This window comes from Myotis nattereri (assembly GCF_964212035.1).
Source record: "Myotis nattereri genome assembly, chromosome: 1".
NCBI classification, from domain to species: Eukaryota; Metazoa; Chordata; class Mammalia; order Chiroptera; family Vespertilionidae; genus Myotis; species Myotis nattereri.
The window spans coordinates 159,328,176-159,351,287 of NC_138075.1; the positions used below are offsets into that span (position 1 = coordinate 159,328,176).

Genomic DNA, 23,112 nt, shown 5'->3' on the forward strand with positions numbered 1-23,112 from the left:
GATGATAATAATACTGGTTGTCTCTTCAAATCCATTACAAACAATACCTACATACTCTTAAACCAGCCTTACCAAGCAAAATGAAGTTTTGAATAAGCTATTTTGAATGGGCCTCACTGGTCATAGGTCTCCAGCCTACATCTCCCCCAAACTCCCGGCCTGGCAGCTCTTGGTGGAGATGGACCTGGGAGTAGAGCTGCGCCCCTGCAGAGGGGCTTCTGGGGGGTTCCATAGCGCCCCAAGCGGACAGGAGGCCACTGAGCAGCTGTTGGGAGGGACCTGCTCACTGGCCTTGCCAGTGGTGCTGGTCCGCAGGCCTCTGCACACCCCAACACAATGAGCAACCGGCTTGGGCTGTGGCTGGACCTGGCTGGGCTGCGCGTGAGGTGAGTGTGTCCTCCCCAACCCCACAGGCGACTGTCACCAGGGGAAGGCAGGTTGCACACAGAGCACCTGCTACCGCAGTGCCATCTTGGATCCCAGCCTGTGGAGGCCCTCCCCACCCTCACCCCACTCTGGGGAAACAAGACAGAGGGTGGGTGCCCAGCTCCTGCTGCCCTTCCGAGAAAGAATGCAGTCTGCTGGGGCACCATAGTGAGCCCTGGCACCTCGTCCTGGAGCGCTGGGGGGCTCTGCTGCTGCCTGGAAGTGACACTCCACCATCTGGGCCCTCAGGTTGGCTGGGCAGCCCTTTATAAAAACAAATTTTACATGTAAGACTGAAACTTTCTATGCCCGCCACCTGCCTTTCCTCAGAGGCTCTACTACCCACCTGCTGAATTTCCTTCCAGTCCCGTTTCTAGGCATTTCTCACTCAGACGAACCCCTGAAACACCTTGTTCTGCGATTGTTTTAAACATCAACCGTGTAAAACACAACGTATTATTCTAGAACTCATTCTTTTTATCATTCAACAGGCCTGAGAATTCTATTCTATCCATGCCTGAGAATTCTGTTCGCTCTATCCATGCCTGAGAATGTCTATCCACAGACAGCCACCTCATTCTTCCTAACTGCCCCATAGATATTGCAGTCTGGAGATGGCCCAGTTTATTTAGTCATTTCTTTACTTATGGGCATTGAGATTGTTCAGTTACACACGGTGCTGTGATGAATGGCCATGCCATCCCTTCTTGCACATTTGGGTAAGGATGATACCAGAAGTAGTTTAAAATAACCCTGAACCCTAGACTTGAGCCTGAGAAATGCCATTTGACCCCATTTCTGCTCTCAGTACCACCACTACATACAGATCTTTTTTATAGAAAGTATCTATGTCTGAGAACCACTTTGCTTACAGATCTAGAAGTAAACTTAGGGCGTGACATTTGTTTTCTTAGATCCTTGTTCCTCTTACTGTGGCTGTTAGAGTGCTATAGAGATCCACACAGATTATCATCCTATGCTTGATGTCTTTTGAACATGATTAGCCATGTGCTATTTTGTTTTCTTGTTTTAAGCATTCATTTTAGAGTTGGACAGGCCTGGATTCAAATATAGATGATTTCTCTAAGTCTTAGTTTCCTTATCTGAAAAACAGGCATCATTATAACTAACAGTTGTGGAGAATGAAAGAGAATTTATGTAAAGTACTAAGCAAAGTGATTAAAACATAGGAAGTAGTTAGTAATTGATGGGTGTTAGGGGATAAATGATAAATTTTTATAATATAAATTACATCCAAGTCTATTTTAGTATTTTGAATACTGATGGTTTTTTCACAGGAGCAATTTCTCAGTGTATTAGCATCTTTAATACTAATGGATGGGATTGCACTTATACACCCCCAAACAACTACACTTGTCCTTTTAGGCTTATCCTTATTGCTTTTAAGATTTACTCTAAGTGTGTTAAGCTATTCAATAATCTCAAGACTGTAAAGGAGTTTAGGAGATGATCTGTTCCAACCCTCCCCCCCCGCCCCCCCCCCACACACACACACACACACTCCATTTCCAGGTGCACATCCTTTGTATAACAATTAATTTCCCAGGACAGCTAATTCAACCAGATAAGTGGTGAAAATATCCTTAATTTCCAGACTTGTATTACCCAATTTCCTTCTATCTTCAAAGTCAACTAGGTGATTAATTTTCAATTATTCCCAACATAAGTGGAACTGAAAAAAAAAAAAACCCTCTATACCTATCCAATATATTCAATTTATTGAGCATTTTACAACTCTCTGTTCTGGGTGCTGGTGGCGGAGATGGACAAGAAGTCATCCCTGCCCTCAGGTACTTTACAGTCTTCCTGAGAAGACAATGGGGAAGTGGCTCTGAGTCAGAGTCCAGATTATGAGAAGGTAGCATTTCACTGATCCTAAAAGTCTAATATTAACTGGGCACTTACTAAAGGAGAGACAGGTTGGTCACAATCCAGGGACTTCTTAGTTTTTGTACTGCATAGTTTGGGCCCTGCATAAATATGTAGTAAGTAAACAAAGAGGCAGTGTTCTCTATTATAGAACTAGAGAACACACCTTTCTAACAAAAGCAGGGTTGTTGTTTTCTTTGCCTAATCTTGAGCAAGAAAACATGCTCTACAAATACGGAATTCATTTTTTATTAAAAGATACCACACACGTATGCACACACTAAAAGGGAAAATTTTTTATAGCTTGCAGCAGGCCTAGAGATTTAAATACTGAAACCTTCAATTTGTACCAATAATTCATATACAGCTACATGGGGTGAAAAAGGTTAATGATGAATTTTTTTAAGTGTGTTCCATTGACTATAAATGGCAGATCTGACAGTTAAAACAAAAATTGTTCCTGAAGAAACTTTAGTCAAACTAATTATTGGAGACGTTATAAGGATGTATAATTATATTCTTCACCTTTAAAAAAAAGTTTTATTACAAATGTGCTTTTAAAGAACAAGTACAGAAATAAAAGCTGTAATTGTTCTTAATTATAGCTAACTGTAATTGCACTCAATTGCAATATGCTGAATATCACCAATGGCTCAAGAAATCCTGGCATACAGGCAGTGCACCCACTTTCATGAGATGAGGTATAGTTTTCTGAATATTCTGTTATGTATAATTTAGCTCTTTTACTGTTGATTTCATTTCTGTTGGTTTGATTTATTTATTTTTTTAGTGATTGTAGAGATAGAATTGTCATCTATGAATGTGTGAAAGGTTGGAGATTTCATCTGGGTTTGGTTCAAAATTCCCATTGACACAAAAATGACATATTGGCAATTGTTAAATGAGCAATATTGATAAGACCCACTATGGCTGAATACACAGATTTGAATTTTCAGAGATAGTGATGAATAACACATTTAGTTTACCCAGCAGGGTCCAAGAAGTGACCTGGAAAATATGAAGGATCTAAAATGTCATTAACTACCCCTCTGTGGATAGCGCTCAGAGTCATGGAATTTCAAATGGGTTAATTTAAGTAGGATGATGGCTTCTGTGAATGGGAGCGTTTTTTTCACCTGACTCCCCTGTGCTAAGAACTCAAATTGAGTGCTGTGTTTTGACCTATACCTCTTATGTTCCTGCCTATCTTTATGGTGAGAAAGGCTGTGCCTGAGTTCCTGATGTTTTACCAAAAACTCTTGCCCAGCCAGTGTTGCTCAGTGGTTGAGCATCAACCTATGAACCAGGAGGTCACTGTTAAATTCCCAGTCAGGGCGCATGCCCAGATTGCAGGCTCGATCCCCTGCAGGGGGCATGCAGGAGGCAGCGGATCAGTGATTCTCTCTCATCATTGATGTTTCTCTTCCTCTCTGAAATCAATAAAAATTCTTGAACCTCATGGCAACCCACTTAACTCTTCTGTGAAATGAGGTAATAGTAACCATCCTGTATTTCACTGAGAACTGAGAAGAGTAGGTTTAAAAAAAACACACAGTGCACACACTATTGTCGGAAAGAAGCAGCTTCTTCAACTTCAGGAGAAAGAAGCATTTTGTGATGTGTTTATAGCCACTTTTCTGAAAAGTGAAAAATAATGAACCAAAAAAACAATATTCCCCCATATCACATCAGAACAACCTTTATTACTGTTCCATTTCCATGGATGGCTGCTACAAGCTTTCAACCCCATAGCCAGTCAGCTTTGACATAATTTCTGGTGCATTTCTTAATTTAAAAACGGGGGGTGCTCAGTGCCTTGGCCTGAACCCCATTCCTGGCAACAGGTTGGAAGTTGGGGCCTCATAGAGAAAAGCCCTCTGAGGAGATGTCCTTTTGGCAGAGCTCATGGCTACACTACTCCCCAAATAGAAGCATCTATGTTCCTTCCTTTGGGTATCAGGTAGAAATAAACACAAGTCGGAAGTTCCAGCTTGTGTTTCTCAAAGCCCTACAGCACCCAGTGCTTGCAGGGTCTGCAGGTAGCTTCTGTGAATGGGGAGGAAGGAATCAGACTCAGGTAATCTCAAACAGAGCAGGAGTCTAGAGCTGGGGTAACCTGTCTCCATTTCTTTCATTGTCACCTCATCACATATGGAGTTTGATTGTGGCTGTCGGAAGCCACCTTCTTCTGCTTCAGTCCTCCATGGGTCCTGGCCCACTACTGTCCTCCCCAGGCCACACCCTATCCTGGAAAAGTGCAGAAAGTCCTGGAAGTACTCACATCTACTTCAAACTGGACAGTTTTTGCATCTTAGATTCTATAAGAAAAAACATCCTTCCTCTAGCTAAAATATGTTTATCAGTCATGACTTTGGCATTATTACACTATTGAAGTCTCTGGATTTGTTTTATTAAAAGCCTCTCCACTAGGGAATTGATCCTGGATGGGGTGGATAAAATCTTGCCCTGCTACCTCACAATTAGACATTCACTTGTGTAAGCCTTTGTTTGATGGCTTCCCCACCAAGATGCCCAACCTCCTGAAGGAGGAGTCTTTGTTTATTTATTCCCTGCTCAATCCCCAACACATGGAAACTGGCACATAGTAGGAGCTATAGAAATATTCATTGGGAAAATGAATAAATAAATGAACATTAGTGAATTCAATACCAATACTTCTCAGTTGATGGATTAGGCCATTAGTCAAACATTACATTGCAGGCTGGTATTTGCAAATCCCTCTTTGATCCAGAAATTATCTGGAATGAGGATGATTTTCTCTCATTAAAAAAACTTATTAGTGAGATTATGTCTCTGGGAGCTAATAGAGAAAAATTATTCTTTATAGCAAAATGGGCCTCCTTTTAAACTGATTTATCCAAGAAAAATTTTAATTTGATTAATGATTTTTGGAATATGTTCCCTTAAGAAGCCCACTTATGAATTGCAGGACAGCCTCCAGCACAATAATGAAGCCTTATTAAATGCAGAGGTCTTTTACTAACCTGGTACCCCTCCCCATGCAGAAACATAGTATTTGAAGAAAATACTCCTCTTTATTTTTATTTTTTGGAGAGATGTTTTGTTAACAATGCTTTTAAAAACCACACACACACAGCCTTACATGTACATTGTCTGTTTTTTGGTTGATTTTGCCTCTGCTTTTCTGTCTCTGAGAGCACAAGTTGGTAAATAGGACGTAAGGTGCCATTTCTAGGGCCTGCAACTGTCCCTCAGGGCTAGTTACGTTCGCCATTGCTAAAGTCTAAATAAGTGAGTTTTAATGAGCAGGAATTGTTCCTAATGGCTAAACGCAAGTCGTTCCTGGATCACATCATTGAACCGTGGTAGGTTCACAGAACATGAGTGTGGTGACTAATAGGTAAACTCAAGTGTTCCTGGAGACGTACTCCTCTCTTCCTAATGTCACCAGCAGCGTCTCCTCTTCAGGTGCATTTCTGAGCTAAGTGTCAAGATGACATTTTTGAAAGAAAACAAAACACCACCTGGAAATGATGGGACAGCAGTGCTATTTGAACAGTGGCCGCCTTCAGAGACGACAGTATGGCCTGTGGGCTGTTTTGCAGAATTAAGAGAAGCCTTTGGCAATTGTATTTTCAAGGCAGTTGAGCACAAGAACACAAACAAAGACACATAATAGTGGCTGGTTTATATAAGGAATACTAAAATAATCTAAAGAAGTCTTAAGTCAAGTAAAAGCTTAGCAAGGACTCTGAAAGGACTATTCAGAAGGATGCTGGATACATCAGTGATTAGGTGACATTAATATTGGTGCAGCAAGTCTCCTGACACCCCACATCCAAGGCAGGCCTGCTGCCTCGTGTAGGTCACTAGTTCTAACCCTCCCTTCCCCCAGTGCATTTCGGTTTCCTGAGGGACTTGGGACAAAAGTCCCATCTCCCCACAGTGGTGACCCTCAGCCTGAGCTAAATACCAAACGTGGTTTAAAGATAAACATCACCTTATAGACTTAATTTTTTAGCTAAGGGATGTGGAAGGGTTAATCCCTGTGAACACAGGGTAGGCAGAGGAAACCTGGAGGGGTCCCTCTTGTGAAGTTGGTCTGCAGTCAGGATCAAGGCTGTGAATGCCCCTGGCTGGTAGCTCATTCATTTCCACAGAGGAGTGGATTTGAGAGGCTGGCCAGCCTCTGTAGTGATGTGAAAGATCTCTGTCTACAGTTTTCTAAGAGATGGGGGGAGTTTATCTGAGGGTCTTGTCTCCCCTTTTAGTTTGTCAGTGTTTTGAATGTACAGATCCAGACCTATCATTTTTTAAGCCACAGTAACACCTAGTACTGTCTGCTCCATGCAGTGGGTACTGGGTGAGTACTTGCTGAAGAGAAGAGTGAAGTGAAATAACGCAAAGGAGAGAACCAGCATGGGGTTTAAGGTGGGAGGAGTTCAGGTGTTTCATGCAGTCATGTGTTCACTGAGTGTCCTTATCCGAGAGCCCTTTCTGACAACCCTATAGAAAATAATAGCATCCCATGACTCCCACTATTCCATTCTAGCCCCACCTCGTTTATGCTTCTTCCTAACATGTACTGTGGAAGGTAGTGTCGATCTCCCCCTTCCAGATTGTAAAGTTCCTACTAGCAGGACCATCGCTTTTTGTGGGTTTTCACTGCTCTAGCACAGAACCCAGACAAATGAATGAATGTGTAACACAGTCATTATATCTGTAGCTTGTATGTACTTGGTATCAGTGTAGAATAGCTAGCAAAAACGAGGGCTCTGCGGCCCGAATGCCAGGGTTCAACCCTGGCTCCGTCTGTCCCTAGCTGTGTGACTTTGGGAAGCAATTTAACATTTTTGTGTCGTGTTTTTCTCATCTCTATTGTGTTTTAATCATAGTGACAACTCCATGAGGCTTTTATGAGAATTAAGTGAGTGAACACATGTAAATGGCTGGTATTCAGTAAGTACCCAGCAAGTGTGTGTGTGTGTGTGTGTGTGTGTGTGTACATGCCACCATGTAATTGCTTGTATCTATATACAGACATACACACAGGTACACACACACACACACACACACACACTAATAGTGTAATCATATGAGTGAAAATTGAGGAAGGATAAAAGTGGGAGAGAAGAAATAAAGAACAGCCACAATAAAGAGAACATAGGGACTCATAAATGGGGGAGAGAAAGTGGGAGCAAGAGGAAGGAGCAGTGTCTGGGGCTTTCCTTATGTCATAAAGAACTTCGGTCTCTGAGGTGTTTGGGATTTCCCAGGGCTAAGGTTCACCGTATAAGACGTAGTCTGTCCTAAATTAATATATGGATTTGTAATGATGCCTTTAAGCTAGTCTTCTTGCCTTTGTATTATTTGGCATTAGATCCAACTTTCAAAGTCCACAATTTGCCCGAAGCCTGGTGACCAAAAAAAAAAAAGAAAAGAAAGGAAAGAAAAAAATCTGCTTGATTGTAATATTTTACCCTTAATTAAGCTAAAGAAAATTTCAGTCTTTCTACAACCAGAATGTTAAATCATTTGCAGGACAGGCAAGAAAAAAACAATGCATCTTAACACTTTTTAAAAGTCTTTGTGCTTTTGGAAGACTGGAAGGTACCATTGGAGAGAAACATTCCAGGTCTTAAAAATATTTCTCAGGCTGACACACAATTAGCATGGGGGCTCATGTCCTCTGTTTTATACTTGTCAGCTAATTTTGGAAACTGGCAAGCTGCACAGAAATAGATGGTGTGCCCTTGCTTCAACACTTCCTAAAAAAAGAACTGTTTGAATAGTTCAGGAAAGGCAAGGAAAGGAGCAGTGGAGGAAGAAAACTATTTTGGACAGCTGATCAAAACTGGCATCACTCTGCACTGGCAAACAGTCTACACATTTAAAATTAAAGTTTTTTTAAGGAACTCTAAATCTACAAAAACTGTGTAGGTACACATGGGACACTTGTCTGCTTTTAGAAAGACATTTGTCTCTACTGTTTTTTTAACTTTGATAAATTTAAATTTATAGCACAACTTGAAATATGCAGAGAACTTTACTCTTTGTCCCCATTGATGGTTGACCCAACCACTCTAGATCAAAGGGCAGCATTATTATTACAGTCTGGGACTTGGAGATCTGAGAGGCAGAAGGAATTGCCCAAGGATATGCAACCTATCAGAAGTGCACACCCTCCATCATTTTGGTCTGCTTCTTAGCCCCTAGGACAACTCTGTTTCTCAGAACATATAATTTCGCCTTGTCATTTTTTTCATCATTGTTTTCATTCAATTTTTAGCATTCTGCTCTCCTCTTGAAATCAGATTATCTTGGCAATGATAACTAAGGAAAGGAAATTAGTGCAATTAAACTCGAATACTGCTATCACAACAGCAGGCACTTTTAAAAAAATGAATTGAAGAGATTGGAATTACCTTCAAGTAGAAAACGTTTCATGGTTCTATTGCACTTATATTTACTGGGTGTCTGGTGTGTGCCAGCCACTGAGTATTTAAGTTTTTAAATAAGATGTGGTCTTTGGCTTAGGGGAGCTTTCAGTTGTGGGGAAATAAAAAGTACTCACGACTTAATACCCTGCATAATATCCTTTGCTGGGGTATAAACACTTGGAAAGAGGGTCAGGATCTGACTCATCTTGGTTCGCTTCAGAGCAACCAAGCATGGTGCGTGCTGAACATATTCGGAGAGCTCTGTGAGTATATCAGGTGACTAAGTATTAGTGATGAAGATCATTTATGGTTAGAAACCAATGTTAATAGTGGACATTGGAGCCTATAAAAATTCATTGAAAAAAAGCATGGTCTTATGGAACCTTCTTTTTTTATATACTTCATTTTTTAGAGCAGTTTTAGGTTCACAGCAAAATTGAAGGGAAGGTAGAGAGATTTCCCACATACCCCCTGTCATGACATGTGTACAGCCTCCCCCACTATCAACATCCCCCATCAGAGTTGAACCCTTGTTAGAATTGATGAACCTATATTGACACAAAATTTTTATCCAAAGTCCACAGTTGACATTAGGGTTCCCTCTTGGTGTTGTTCAGTCTATGTGTTTGGACAAATGTATAATGCCATGTATCTACCATTACATTATCATACAGAGTCATTTCACTGCCCTACAATTTTTTGTGTGGCACCTTCTGTAAGTCCTCTCAGTTGGGTTATGAAGGAGTTTTGTCTAGGTGAAGCATAGCACATTCTGCTAAATTTAGTTTCCTCGGGGCTTTTTTTTCTACAAAAGATATAAATTTTGAAAACGTGAATAATTCAGATTTGTTAGCAAGTGTAAACAGATAAAAGTGAATGATTCTTCATTTTAAAAGCTGTAGTGTTTTGCTGATATCAATAGTACCTATTGGTTGGTGAATCCTAGCAGCTTTCTTTGTATTTTTTAAAAGCATGGAGCTACATGCTCCAATGGAATCACCACATTTTTAGCTAACATGTTATCACTTAAACTGTGTTCATCCATTCATTTATGTGAACAAATACTTACTTTTCCTATGCAGTAATGTCTACAACTCTAATGTAACTTTTTGAAAAATATGTTTGTGTTGATTTTTAGAGCGACAGGAAGGGAGAGGGATTGAGATATAAGAACATCAATGAGAGAGGAATATTATCGATTAGCTTCTCCTGCACAGCCCCAGTACTGGGGATTGAGCCCAAAACCTGGGCACGTGTCCTGACCCAGAATCAAACCTGTGACCTATTGATTCAAGAGCGAATGCTCTTGAACCACTGAGCAACACCAGCCAGGCTCTAATGTAACTTTTTGAGTACATGGTTGTATGAAAGGTTTTCCCTCTGCTAGTGTTTACTGTATGAGAGCACACTTTCCCCACGGTTTATTTGTCTTTTGCTATAAAGATCAGGCCAGCACCTTTCCTTTCCATGTGTGATCTACTGAATGGAGTTAGGCACTGTCTTTTGTGCATAAATCACACCCACAATTCATTATATAGGAATTTCTGACTTATTTGTGAAGAGGAACAAAAATCAAAAAGACACTTGTCAAAATCTTTTCTTTCTTTCCCAGCATTTATTGTTGTCTTGCCTCTAGACCTAATTCAGCATCAGTTTTTCTTAAACAGATTTAAGAATCTTTCCAAAGAGTCCAACTTAGTTTTCAAAGAAACAACGTTTTTCAAATTCATAGTTTATCGGTTTTACATCATGTTTAATTAGATTTAAAAATTAGCATGAGTACCACTAACATAAATGGGTTGGGGAACAAACACAATGTACTCCTTGTGAGCATGCAAACAAACGTAGGTGGCAGGAGCCACAGTGAGACCGGCATTCTTGAAAGGGCTGTCACTATGTTTTTCCATGGGCATGGAGAGTGTTGGTTAATCTGGTAAGGCTTAGAAACAGAAGTCAATTATGGATCCTAAATTTTATTGCTCTATTGCTGTGGTTCTCCATTACAGCAGTTTTGACCCTAGGAGATATGTGACATTGTACAGAGACATTTTGATTGTCACAAATGGAAAAGGAAGGGAGTAGATACTACTGTGGGTAGAGCCCAACGATAATGCTAAACACCCTATAATGCACAGAACAGCCCCTCACAACAAAGGAATATCTGGCCCAAAATGCCAGTCTAGCACTAGTACCAGGTTGAGAAATGATATAAGTGGGCTTATGATAACGTATGTCCAAAATAGTTTTAAAAGATACCAAGGGGACTCATAATATTAAAATATGGATAATCTGGAAAGCAAAAATAAAGAGATAAAAGATTAGAAAGAAGGAAAGGTAATTACACCTCAACCCTAGGTTGTTGCTGTTACTATGATCAAGTTCTAAATGTAGATCTAACATTCAAGAGCAACAGAAGGTCAGAAAAGTTCATGAATTCATTCCTTACAAATTGAACACAGACTTAATGAGTATTCACATATGTTGGTCTCAAGTGACAGAATGAGAAATAATAAAATTTAAAAGATAGTTCTGTTGTGATAAATGTCATAAAGGCAGACGAAAAGGAAGGGTGTCTCTTTAGCTAGGGTGTCCACAATTCCAGCCTTAAGCAGACACTGAATTCTTGGAAGAGATGAATACAGGTGAAACATTCAGCAGTTCAGTGGACAAAGCTTTCAACTGTGGATTTTGCTGAATGAATGAATACTTTCTCTAAAAAGCCAGTTTCTATACCAATAAAAGCTGAAGGTTTAATATTGTATGATTATTTAGGAAAGAACATTTCTATAAGAGCTGAACTTAGAATCACTCATTTATTTAAGGCAGGATGATCCTACGGAAACCAGAATGCTCCTACAATACCCAGGTGCTATCACAAATAAATAGGAGAAAGTTCTAGAAGCCAGTAGGGCCCCAGACAGTTCATGAAGGAGGTCCTGTATTTGAATTGACAAGATGAATAAAGATAATGTGAGTTTAAAGCTGAGATTCCTGATCCATGGCTGGCATATTTTCTTGGGGAGGTTCATACGCCATCTACATTTGTACACCACATTTTGTGTGTGTATGAATGGGTATATCATTTTTTTTCTAGGTAAATTTTTTTCTAGATATATTTTTTTAAATTTTTTTTAATATATTTTATTGATTTTTTACAGAGAGGAAGGGAGAGAGATAGAGAGCCAGAAACATCGATGAGAGAGAAACATCGATCAGCTGCCTCCTACACATCTCCCACTGGGGATGTGCCCGCAACCCAGGTACATGCCCTTGACCGGAATCGAACCTGGGACCCCCCAGTCCGCAAGCCGACGCTCTATCCACCGAGCCAAACCGGTTTTGGCTCTAGATATATTTTTAATGAGATTTTTAAAGGGATCAAATGACCCAAATAAGTGGTTTTACTATTGTTTCTAAGAATTATGCTTTTTTGATAATACAACCATCAAATATCATTTTTACTTTATTTATTTTTTTACTACATTTATTAGCAGAAAAAAGGCTGTATTGTAAAGCTAAAAATTTTTACTGAAAGTGTGTCCATTCCATAATTAAGCTTAACAGAGAGACAGTAGTATCGTATCGTATAGTATAGTATAGTATAGTATAGTATAGTATAGTATAGTATAATCTGTATAGTCTTAGACAGATATACAGACAAATTATTGGTAAATTTCTCTTCTATGTCTACAATTCTCTTGACATAAGAATGTGAAACAAAAATCTGAGACTCTAAGGCAATGTGATCTGTGAATAGCACTCAGAGAAAGACAAGTCCAGGGGAAAAAAAGAGGGCTGTTGAGAAGCTGTGAAAAGAGAGATGAGCCTCAAATCTAAGAAACCAAATGATAACTTCATGAAAAGAGGATGGGGGAACCTCCTTGTTAGCAAATACTAAAAAAAAAAAATCATTATGAATGCTTAAATAAATAGGGTCAGCATTCAGCAAAGAATGAAAGTCTCATCACCTCATATGTAAATTGAATAGTAGAAACTCAGTAAATATTAAAAGCTTTTCCTCATGTTATTTATGAACCACTGAGAGGCTTTTCTCTCCCTGGAAGTTTCATCAAAATGATAATCTCTTTCTGGAATTCTTCAAATTGTCATTTCTTATTAAGATTATAAGATTACGGTTGCCTGGCCAGTGTGCTCAGTGGTTGAGCATGCTCCCATGCACCAGGAGGTTTCGGATTGGATCCCCTGTAGGGAGGCGTGCAGGAGACAGATGATTGATGTTCCTATCTCTCCCTCTCCCATCCTCTCTCTGAAATCAATAAAAAACATATTTTTTAAAAAAATATGTTACTAGTAATATCTAGGTGTCTAGGTTGTAAAAACCTAACATAAATATTTACCACTTAAGGTCAAATAAAAACATAACAGTATTTTATTTTATTTTTATTTATTTTTATTTTTTTGTAAATTAAATCTTTATTGTTCAGATTATTACATTTGTTCCTCATTTTCCCCCCCATAACTCCCCTTCTCCCAGTTCCCACCCCACTCTCCACCTTCACTGCCCACCCACTGTCCTCATCCATAGGTGCACGATTTTTGTCCAGTCTCTTCCCACATCTCCCACACCCCTTTCCCCCGCAAGAATAGTCAGTCCATTCCCTTTCTATGTCCCTGATTCTATTATAATCACTAGTTCATTCTGTTCATCAGATTATTTATTCACTTGATTCTTAGATTCACTTGTTGATAGATGCGTATTTGTTGTTCATAATTTGTATCTTTACCTTTTTCTTCTTCTTCCTTTTTTTAAAGGATACCTTTCAGCATTTCATATAATATTGGTTTGGTGGTGATGAACTCCTTTAGCTTTTCCTTATCTGTGCAGCTCTTAATCTGACCTTCAATTCTGAATGATAGCTTTGCTGGATAAAGTAATCTTGGTTGTAGGTTCTTGGCATTCATCACTTTGAATATTTCTTGCCACTCCCTTCTGGCTTGCAAAGTTTCTGTTGAGAAATCAGCTGACGTCTTATGGGTATTCCCTTGTAGGTAACTGAGTTTCTTTCTCTTGCTGCTTTTAAGATTCTCTCTTTGTCTTTTGCTCTTGGCATTTTAATTATGGTGTGTCTTGGTGTGGTCCTCTTTGGATTCCTTTTGTTTGGGGTTCTCTGTGCTTCCTGGACTTGTAAGTCTATTTCTTTCACCAGGTAGGGGAAGTTTTCTGTTATTATTTCTTCAAATAGGTTTTCAATATCTTGCTCTCTCTCATCTTCTGGCACCCCTATAATTCGGATGTTGGTATGCTTGAAGCTGTCCCAGAGGCTCCTTACACTATCTTTGTATTTTCGGATTCTTTTTTCATTTTGCTTTTCCGGTTGGGTGTTTTTTGCTTCTTCGCATTTCAAATCTTTGACTCGATTCTTACGTTCCTCTGGTCTGCTGTTGGGAGTCTGTATAATATTCTTTATTTCAGTCAGTGTGTGCTTAATTTCTAGTTGGTCCTTTATCACAACATCGAGGGTCTCATTAGATTTCTTGAAGATCTCACTATACTTATCGGCGGTCTCACCAGTGTTTTCGAGGGCCTTACTAAGTTTATCGGCGGCTTCTAGACAGTTCTTGAGAGACCTTAAAAGTGTGGTTTTGAACTCTATAGCCTCCATTTCTGTCAGTTGTGTCCTGTTTCTTTGTCTCCGCATTTTTTATGCTTTCTTGGTGCACCCCCTTGTGGTCTTTTTGCGCAGTCTTGTTGTAGTTAAGCCTTGATTGTTGTAGGTAATACTGGGGGTGATTTGACCTCCAGGCCAACTGGCTGTGAGAATCAGCTGTGTCTGCAGTGGGAGAACTTCTGTCCTCTAGGGAGGTGCTAATCTAGCCTCTGCCTGAGGCTAACCAGCAAATGCCTCCGTGCAAGGCTTGGACGGGGCAGGTCCCAGGGGATCAACAGGGTGGGCAGAGCGAGCAGTTATGGCTGCTCTCAGTCCCGTCCCCAGAGGCTCTGCCTCTCAGAGTCCTAGCAACCGCTGCAAACCTCGGAGAGAAAGCTGCCCTCGAGTTCTGACCGATGCCAGACAGCCCCGCTTCTCCCGTTTGAGTCTGGGTCCCCAGAGACTTGCCCGGAACTGGAGCTCAGAGCCTGAGACTCCCTCCAGATTGAAACAGACAACCGCACCCTCAGCCATCAGCCCGCTCCGCATGCACCTCCGTACCTTTGTATTTTCCGCACTGCACCTCCTCTGAGTCTCGGTATGCTTTTCTCTTTCCTTCTAGTTGTAGAATTTCCCCTCAGCCAGCCTTCCTGTGGTTCTGGGTGATGTCCGTTGCATCTTTTAGTTGTATTTTTGAAGTAGTTGTGCGAGGCAGCAATCTCCAGTGTTTACCTATGCCGCCATCTTGGTTTCTCGGTATTTTATTTTTTAAAAGAGAAAATATGTGTAATTAATTAAGTCTTTCTTCCAATATAAACTGCCAATTAGTAACAGAAAAGTAATCATATAATCCTCCTCTTTATGATATAATTAACATTTTTCTAAAGTGAGTCTTGCATGGATTTTTCTCCTTGGAACTTATGACTTTTGCAATTCAACAGATGATACATTAAGTTTGAATATACTTTTTTCCCTACAGAATCCTCAAATTTTTCTCTGAAAATGGTTTTATGAAGAGAGATGTCAACAGTGCTAAATTGAAAGCCATTTCCTTTGTTTTAATTTATACAAAACTGAATCATATTTTTGGCTCCCACTAAGTGGAAGGTCATTAGAGTGTAATTGTCCCATTAGTGACAGTCTGAAGATGTAGGCATAAAGCCATCAAGGATAAATTCATTTCACTGATCCTGTGGGGTTTGTCTTAATGTCTCTTCTGTTAGCTTTCCATAAATGTTGGACATTGTAGACAAAGATGAATTTATCTTCATTGAATGAAAATCAGTGAAGACTGGTCATATTCACAGTAAATTTAATTTTTTATCAGTTGGTTCCCAAGTGAATCATTGACAGGTGAGCAGTTTCATACTGATCATTGGAAGGTGATGTTCCTGCTTTGTTTTTGTTTCTTCCCCCCATCTCTTTCCAAAGTCATTTCTGTCTATGTTAATAATTTAAGAAAAGGAATTAGAGGACACTTGATAAAATGCTTTTTGCTGAACTCCCTGAATAGTACTTTGTTTTTCTACTTGATTCTCACAAGGAAAAGAGTAAATAATGTGGAGGGATGTGAGCTTTGTAGCTGTGGGGTCACTGGAACAAGTGTGATCTGGGGAAGAGCCTGATATGCACCGTGCCGGATATGCTCAGCTTCCTGCTAAAAAAGTGGTTATTTATACATATGGGATACTTATACATATGGGCTATTTATACATATGGGCTATTTATACATATGGGTTATTTATATATATATGCATTATTTATACATATGGGTTAGTTATACATAGGTGGGGTTTTTTTGTTGTTTTTTGTTTTTTAAGAGAACAGAAATTTATTGCATCACAATCCTATATCAAGGTATCAGAAGGGCCACCGCCCTCTGAGACTTTGGGTAGAATTCTTTCTTCCTTGCATCTTCCTTCTCCTCTCTTGTGAATCTATTATAGGTTTTTTGCTGTGTGGTTACTGGAGCTTATATAAAACTTCATCTAGATATAAAAGTCCATTTTACACTGACTACAACTTTGGTTTTATACAATAACTTCCCTTTTATTCCCTCCCCTTTATGTTGTTTTTTTTTTTCTTCTGGAAATACACAGACATTTTTAATGGAAGCAAAATGGGGCAACAGCATCACAGCCAACAGGGATTGAGCTCAGGCGAGGCAGGGCGGGTGCTGTGCCCGGGTCATGGAAGCCACAGCAGCCTGGCGGCACAGGAGGGAGAGGGAGTTGGGAGGGGGGTGGGGCCTGGCTATGGGGGGCCTGCGAGGAGCCCAGATTGCCAGCTTCATCCCTGGGGAGGAGTGGAGGCTCTGGCCCAGCTGGTTCTGTGAAAACCTCAAGGGTGGGCACCTGGCGGCTCCGAGTGGCTCCTCAGCTTAATTACTTAATCACACCCCGCGAGTAATCAATCAACCCATGAGTATTTAATCATAGCACGCTAGAGTGAGCCTTCGAGCTGGAGGTGGGCCGGGTGTGAGCTGGAGGTGGGCCGGGTGTGGCGTGATTTTTATTTTTTTGTTACAGGAAGGAAGAATTCAAAACTGTACACAGTGTGATTTCACTTATGGAAAAAATGCATATAGATATAAGCACATAGAAATAAATACTGAATGGTAATAAATTGAAATTCTTTCTATCTTATATAATTACAGGTGTGTTTTTTTTTTATTTTGGGGGGTTTTTTGTATTTTCCAAATTTTTACCAAAAAAAAAAAAAACTATGGATTTCTATATAATTCAAAATCATATTTGGATATTGAAAAGTAATATAAACATTTAATTGCAAATGATATTTAGAGAGAGCTGTCCATGGAAAGTGAAGGGAATCCCCACTCTAGCTGTCTAGTGCTGAAGTCTTAATTCCTAGATGAGAGCAAATTTCCTTTCTAAACCCTGGGACTCTGTATGACTATAAAGATGATATAGAGAATTGCTCCTTCCACATTTTATTGTCCACAAGAAATGGCTTTTAGAAGACCTTTCATTGTTGTTTTCTTCTAAGAAGGTTTTTATAAGAAAAGTAAATGTCAACTTTATTTTGGATCTTAATATTTCCAGAATGCCTAAACTCCATCGGATATACAGCCTAAATCTCCTCTTTCTTCTCTTTATTTTCCTTTCCCATTTACTCCTCTTTCCAGCTCTCCCTCCCTCCCTCTATCTCCTTTATAATGTCTAGGATGGTGTAGCTCTTAAATACTGTCCTCAGACAAACATGGTAGCTCTTTCTTTGATTTCTTCTATACTTAGCATCATGTTCAGAATAGCACCCTCTATTCAAAGACAACTTACAAGTATCAAAACTACAACTCAATTTCAGTTGCACTTTTACTATGTTTTCAAGCACTGTAGGACAAAATTCTATTTCTCTCCACACATACTCTCTCTCTCTCTCTCTCTCTCTCTCTCTCTCTCTCTCTCTCTCTCTCTCTCACACACACACACACACACACACAAAAAAAAAAAAAAAAAAACCCAGTATGTAAGAAGTCAACATGATATTGAGTCAAAAGAACATGTGTTGAACTCCTGCTTTCAGAGCAAATCCTCAGTCTATGTTGGGGCTGGAGCAGGAAGTAGAATCTGGCAATAGCCCACCACTAGAGATGGGGGAAAAAAGTGGTGGTAACTCATTAGCCATTTATTTCCCTTTTCTGTCTGTTAGTTTTGAGGACATCTGATGGAATAAACAACAAGAATAGCTATTCATGGATTGGGCAGTTGGGAAAGGTGTTCAGGGATGACACGAGAATGACCTTCATTGATAATGTTGATAATAAGTCATACACCGAACATTTTGTCAAAAACTTCCAAATAAAGATCTAGAGCTCCATGGAATATGAAAATGGAGTAACACCACCAGATGGTTGTACCTTTTTAATAGAAATCTCATTGGAAAAGTAAAACAAAAATGCTAGACTTTATTGCTTGCAAAGAAGTGTCTGGAGAGTAACCAAAGTTGTATTCTTCCTGTTGAAATCTGAGTTTTATCTTCTTGTTTTGTCTAAAGGTCTCTTGACAAAAGGCATCCCTTAATCATACACACCCAGGCCCCACCAAAGCAGTAAATCACCATCTGTCACTGTGTCACATGATTCACACCAGATTACTGGTTTATTATGAAAGACAGGACTCAGCCAAATGGAAGAGATGCCTAGGACAAGGTATATGGAGTTTCCATGCTCTCTCCAAGCACATCAGCCTCCAAGTTCAACCCAGAAGCCCTTGGAATTACACTTTAAATCCCTTCATCTAAAGTTGAGCCCACCTCCACTTTTAAAATATCTCAACATCAAGCTCTCCTCATCATCACTTCACATTGCTATCAAGAGCACATCTCTGATAGAAGGACAAGATATTGATTAGGAAAAATTCAGTGTTTAAATTTGTGTCTGGTCTAGTGACTTGTCTTTTGTGCCATTTGCATTATCATAAGCATCTGTCTTCAATAATTCCAACTGGTAGGACATTGTAACAAAGATGTGAAAAGCAGTCATTTGCCACTAAAAGAATTGGATTTTGTGCTGTATTTGTTCTTTTATAAACCTCAGATGACAGCATTAACACAAAGACACAACCTTAAAAAAATATGTTCCTGAATGATTCTTGGAAAGAGAAGACAGATGATTTGTTTAACTGAAAAATATCTAAAAAGATACTTTAGGATCCCCCCCCCCCCCCGCCGTTTCCTTCTATATGTTGTACATTTTTAAATTTTAATATTTTAAACTTAATTAAGTTCTACCACCAGGAAGCAGAGGCAGATATTTTGCATGTGTGTAAAATTTCCTTTGAAAATAACCATTGAAATATTTATGGGAATTAATCAGAAATGTGATTAATCAATATTGAATTCCTGAAGAGCTGCCTATACAGTATCTTTTGCACATATATGGTACTGTTATGCCTTGGAACATTATATTTTGGTTTTATTGAACACGTTTTTAGAATTTAACAAAATAAGCTCTTTATGTGTATCTTCTTTTTTCCCTCTAGAGAGACGACCACAGAGTTAGCTGGAAGCCTACCAAGGTGAGCAGATGTGCTGTGCTTATTCTGTGCCTGATCTCTGATGTTCCCATATAGAAGTGCTGTGTGCTCTTAGAGAGGACTTCTTAATTTTATCTTCCTCATATTGGATTTAAAACCTCATATTTCACTATGTAAATGCCAAAAACTGTGTGTGAGTCACATAGAAGTGATATAACCAAGAAGTGATGAGGGTGATGTCCACATATGACTTAGAGAAGTTCTCATTCCTTTAGAATAGATCCTGTACTTGGGGATGTGTAGATGAGCTATATTCTTCACAGGAATCATCAACATGCTTTTTCCTTTATTATATTCATGGAATTGGATTTTTTTCCTTCAGTATATCCATTATTGTTACTGTGTTCAAGGATTTATAGATTTATAAAAGAATCTTAAGCTTCCTCTAAAGCATTTGCATCATAGTTTTGATGATAATATAGATATGTTTGTATTTCTTATCATCACTGAATTAAACACTTAGTAATACAGTGGGGCCTTGACTTACGAGTTTAATTCGTTCCGTGATGGAGCTCGTAACTCAAATTACTCATATGTCAAATCAATTGTGAAAGAGTAGACACGTGATGCTGGGCTGATGTTGTGGCGTTCACTGTGACATTCACTGAGCCAACTAGTGGTGGGGTATCTGAAGCTGGCTCGTAACCCGAATTTTAGCTCGCAACTCAAAGCAAAAAATCGGCCAAGAGACGGCTCGTATCTCGAAAAACTCATTAGTCGGGACACTCGTAAGTCAAGGCCCCACTGTATTATCTCACCAGGGAAAGAAATCAATATATAAATGGTCAGTCTACTTTATGTATTTTTTATGTTTTGTCACTGTATGAAATAAGATATGATTAACAGGATGCAAATTATAGAGAGTCTCTATAAAAAATGATTACCACTATTTATTAGAAGAAAAAAGAAAAAGAAAGGAGTTTCAATTCTTTAAGAGATATTTTGCTGAGCATTGCATATAGCACCTAGCATCATGCCTTAGCTTTACAGGTGTTCAGTAACCATTTGTGAACAAATGAATAGGGCATAGGGTATTGGGAACTATTAGAAATGGAAAAACAAGAGAATCCTAATAATAAGAAAAAGAAGTGTGAACAGACTATGATAATGAACAGGGAATAGGAACCGTACATATCGTTACCATCTGTTACAGGAGATAAGCACATTCGGTTGCTTTTTTATGTAAAGAAAATCTTTGCTTATAGGATCATGATTAATATGGCCAAAAAATGGTTTCCTGTGATCCAAATATTTAAATTACTCCATGTCTTAATTCTCTGGATAACGTCCCAAAGAAACATTTCCACTGTGTGCTGGTTTGCGGGGTTAAAGCAGATGTGTGCTCTGGTGTATGTATCCCCTGTGTGTGTTTGTCATTGTGCCTTCCCTATGGAGAAGGTCCACTCTGAAGGCTTCAGCATCACATCATTTTCAGGGACAGAGAGTTGTGTATTTGCCCATGCCTGTGGTGAAGAAGTTAATCCCCAAATAAGGGAACAGAGAATGACTTTAAAACTTCTCTAGAATGGCTAAGCAGCGGACCACCCTCAGATGAGACCCACACAGAGCTGGAACATGCAGATACAAATTACTCAGATGTCTGAAAAATCTGGTGTACACCCTGAATTCTATTAAGCAACAATGCTTATTATTGTAAATACCAAGTGGCATTTCCTATATTCACTGCGAATTATCTCCTTTTGAAGCTAGTTTATTACTCCAGGGAGAGTTCTCTCTTTTCCTGAGTTTGGTGGGAGATATTTTAGTAATGAGCCTATTTTTTTTTCAAGAATGTTTGTTATTCTAATGTTGGATCATGTTGAAAATAAACATGACAATAATCCCATTCAAGCTGCAACTCTCAGTCGTGGTAATGGCATAGCAATAAGAGTGTGAGGAATATGTCAGTCAGTTATTTCTCAGTTGGCTTCTAATGGAACCTCAGGTATTCTTTTTACTTTCTCCACAGGCATTTTGGACATATTCATTCACAATTATGACCTTTCCTTACATTAACATAAAATAATACAATTATTTAATGATGAATACTTCTCTTGGCATTTGGAATATTTATTTTGGTAGCATTTGTTTGTTTGTACACTCTTGTGGAATGCAATCAGTTATTTAGCTTTCAGCCTTTTTTTTCAATTTCTTCAGCCTGTCACTGGGAAAGTGCAAGTGAGCCCTGGAAAACCTTGGTGCTGTTAAGAACAAGGCACCTGTAGTTATTTGGTTTGTTATTTTGTAGTTAATGATTTGTGGAACATGACGCTGGGGGTTTTGTCCTTTTAGTCCTAAAGTATGCTTATTATGTGACATCTAAGAAAAACAGAAAATTGCAATCCAGGCAACTGCTAACTGGTGATAGGAGGCTGGGAAGGAAGACAATGGCATTTTATAGCAGTTTTGTGGTTTGGTTTTCATCAGCCTTGACTGTCTTGAAATTTTCCGAAAGGCCATTTACAAATATTGCACAAGGATGGAGTATTTCAACTTTAATTGCTTTACATAGCCTTAATTTAAAGTAGCTGGCCGCTGGTTGATAATATTCTGTGAAACTGTCCCAATCGTGTGGTGGATCGTGTCTGGTAGTTAAACATCTTTGAAGTTGAAATGAGATACGTGCACAAGGTGTATGAACAGGCTGCAGGTTTGCTTTCCATTACTAATGATAAGCTACAGTGTTTCGGAGTTCTTGCCATTGCTGAAATTAAAGCATAGTCATAATATGTCACCAGGAAAATTACATTATATGAGCAACATGCACTAAGCATTGTACTTATAAATATTAAGACCAATGATCTTGTCGGGATTAAAACAAATATTTAAACTGGCTGCAGATAGTACTCATGCTGTCCTCCTTATCGGGAAGCGTGGCAGAAATGGGATGCATGCTTACATTTCTTGAACTGGGAAAAATATCACTTTCAATCTTACATGTGACTCCTCACTTCTGTTTTGCTGTGGCAAAGAACAATGTAGCCAACAGAACAATTATTGTTGTGTATTCCCCATTAAAGCATGTTTTTCAATAAGTTTTTTAATGGTGAGGAGTTTAGTTTCGGTAAATGTGTTTTAATTAAATGATGGTAATATCCCAATTGTTCAAAAGGAATGCAGGCATTAAATTAGTTATTATGAGCTTGGTTTTTAATGTAAATGGTGCCTATACAAAAATACAACTTTATTTTGGATAGCAGAGTAAATATTTAAACAAGGTTTATACTAACAGAGATTTTAATGTGATCTGCAATATTAGTAGCTGTTTTTGAAAAAGAGAGAGCATTTTAATTCCTTGTTAATATAGTCTACTGTTTCTCGACCTAAAGTAAACAGTATGGAAAATAAAGTGGCTTAATACACCTTAATAGAAGTAGCTTAAGTATTACAGCAGAGATCCACAAGCTGGTTCTTAAAGCACACCACTGAGAAGTCAGGGTAATTTTTGAAGAATATAAAGTATCGGTAAATGAAGCTTAAAATAATTAAGTGTATAAATCAGATGTCGTCTTTTACTAAATTTTAGCATAAAAAGTGGAGGCAGAGGCCAAAAAGTAAAGTTATGCAGGAAAAACTTAGCCTTTTTTTTCTTGTATTTTAACCTAATAACTTGATCTCTTTTTCTATGCCTTCTTTGAGGGGTCTAAGGAATATAAGCACTCAGTATAAGAAGCAGAACTCCCAATTCCTAGACTACCACTATTCACCATA

At 39.0% G+C, this 23,112-nt stretch overlaps 1 protein-coding gene across 2 annotated transcripts in view; it reads left to right on the forward strand.

The window, feature by feature from the left end:
* CELF2 (CUGBP Elav-like family member 2) overlaps window positions 1-23,112 on the forward strand; it is a gene marked incomplete at its 5' end in the record, with an annotated part of 552,657 nt that overhangs the window by 115,127 nt on the left and 414,418 nt on the right. For both annotated transcript variants that reach the window (XM_081085288.1, XM_081085287.1), the window contains one exon: window positions 19,348-19,383. Coding sequence is in view for 1 of the 2 variants with exons in the window: in XM_081085287.1 (XP_080941413.1) it covers window positions 19,348-19,383 (36 nt within the window). The remainder of the gene's footprint in view (window positions 1-19,347; window positions 19,384-23,112) is intronic.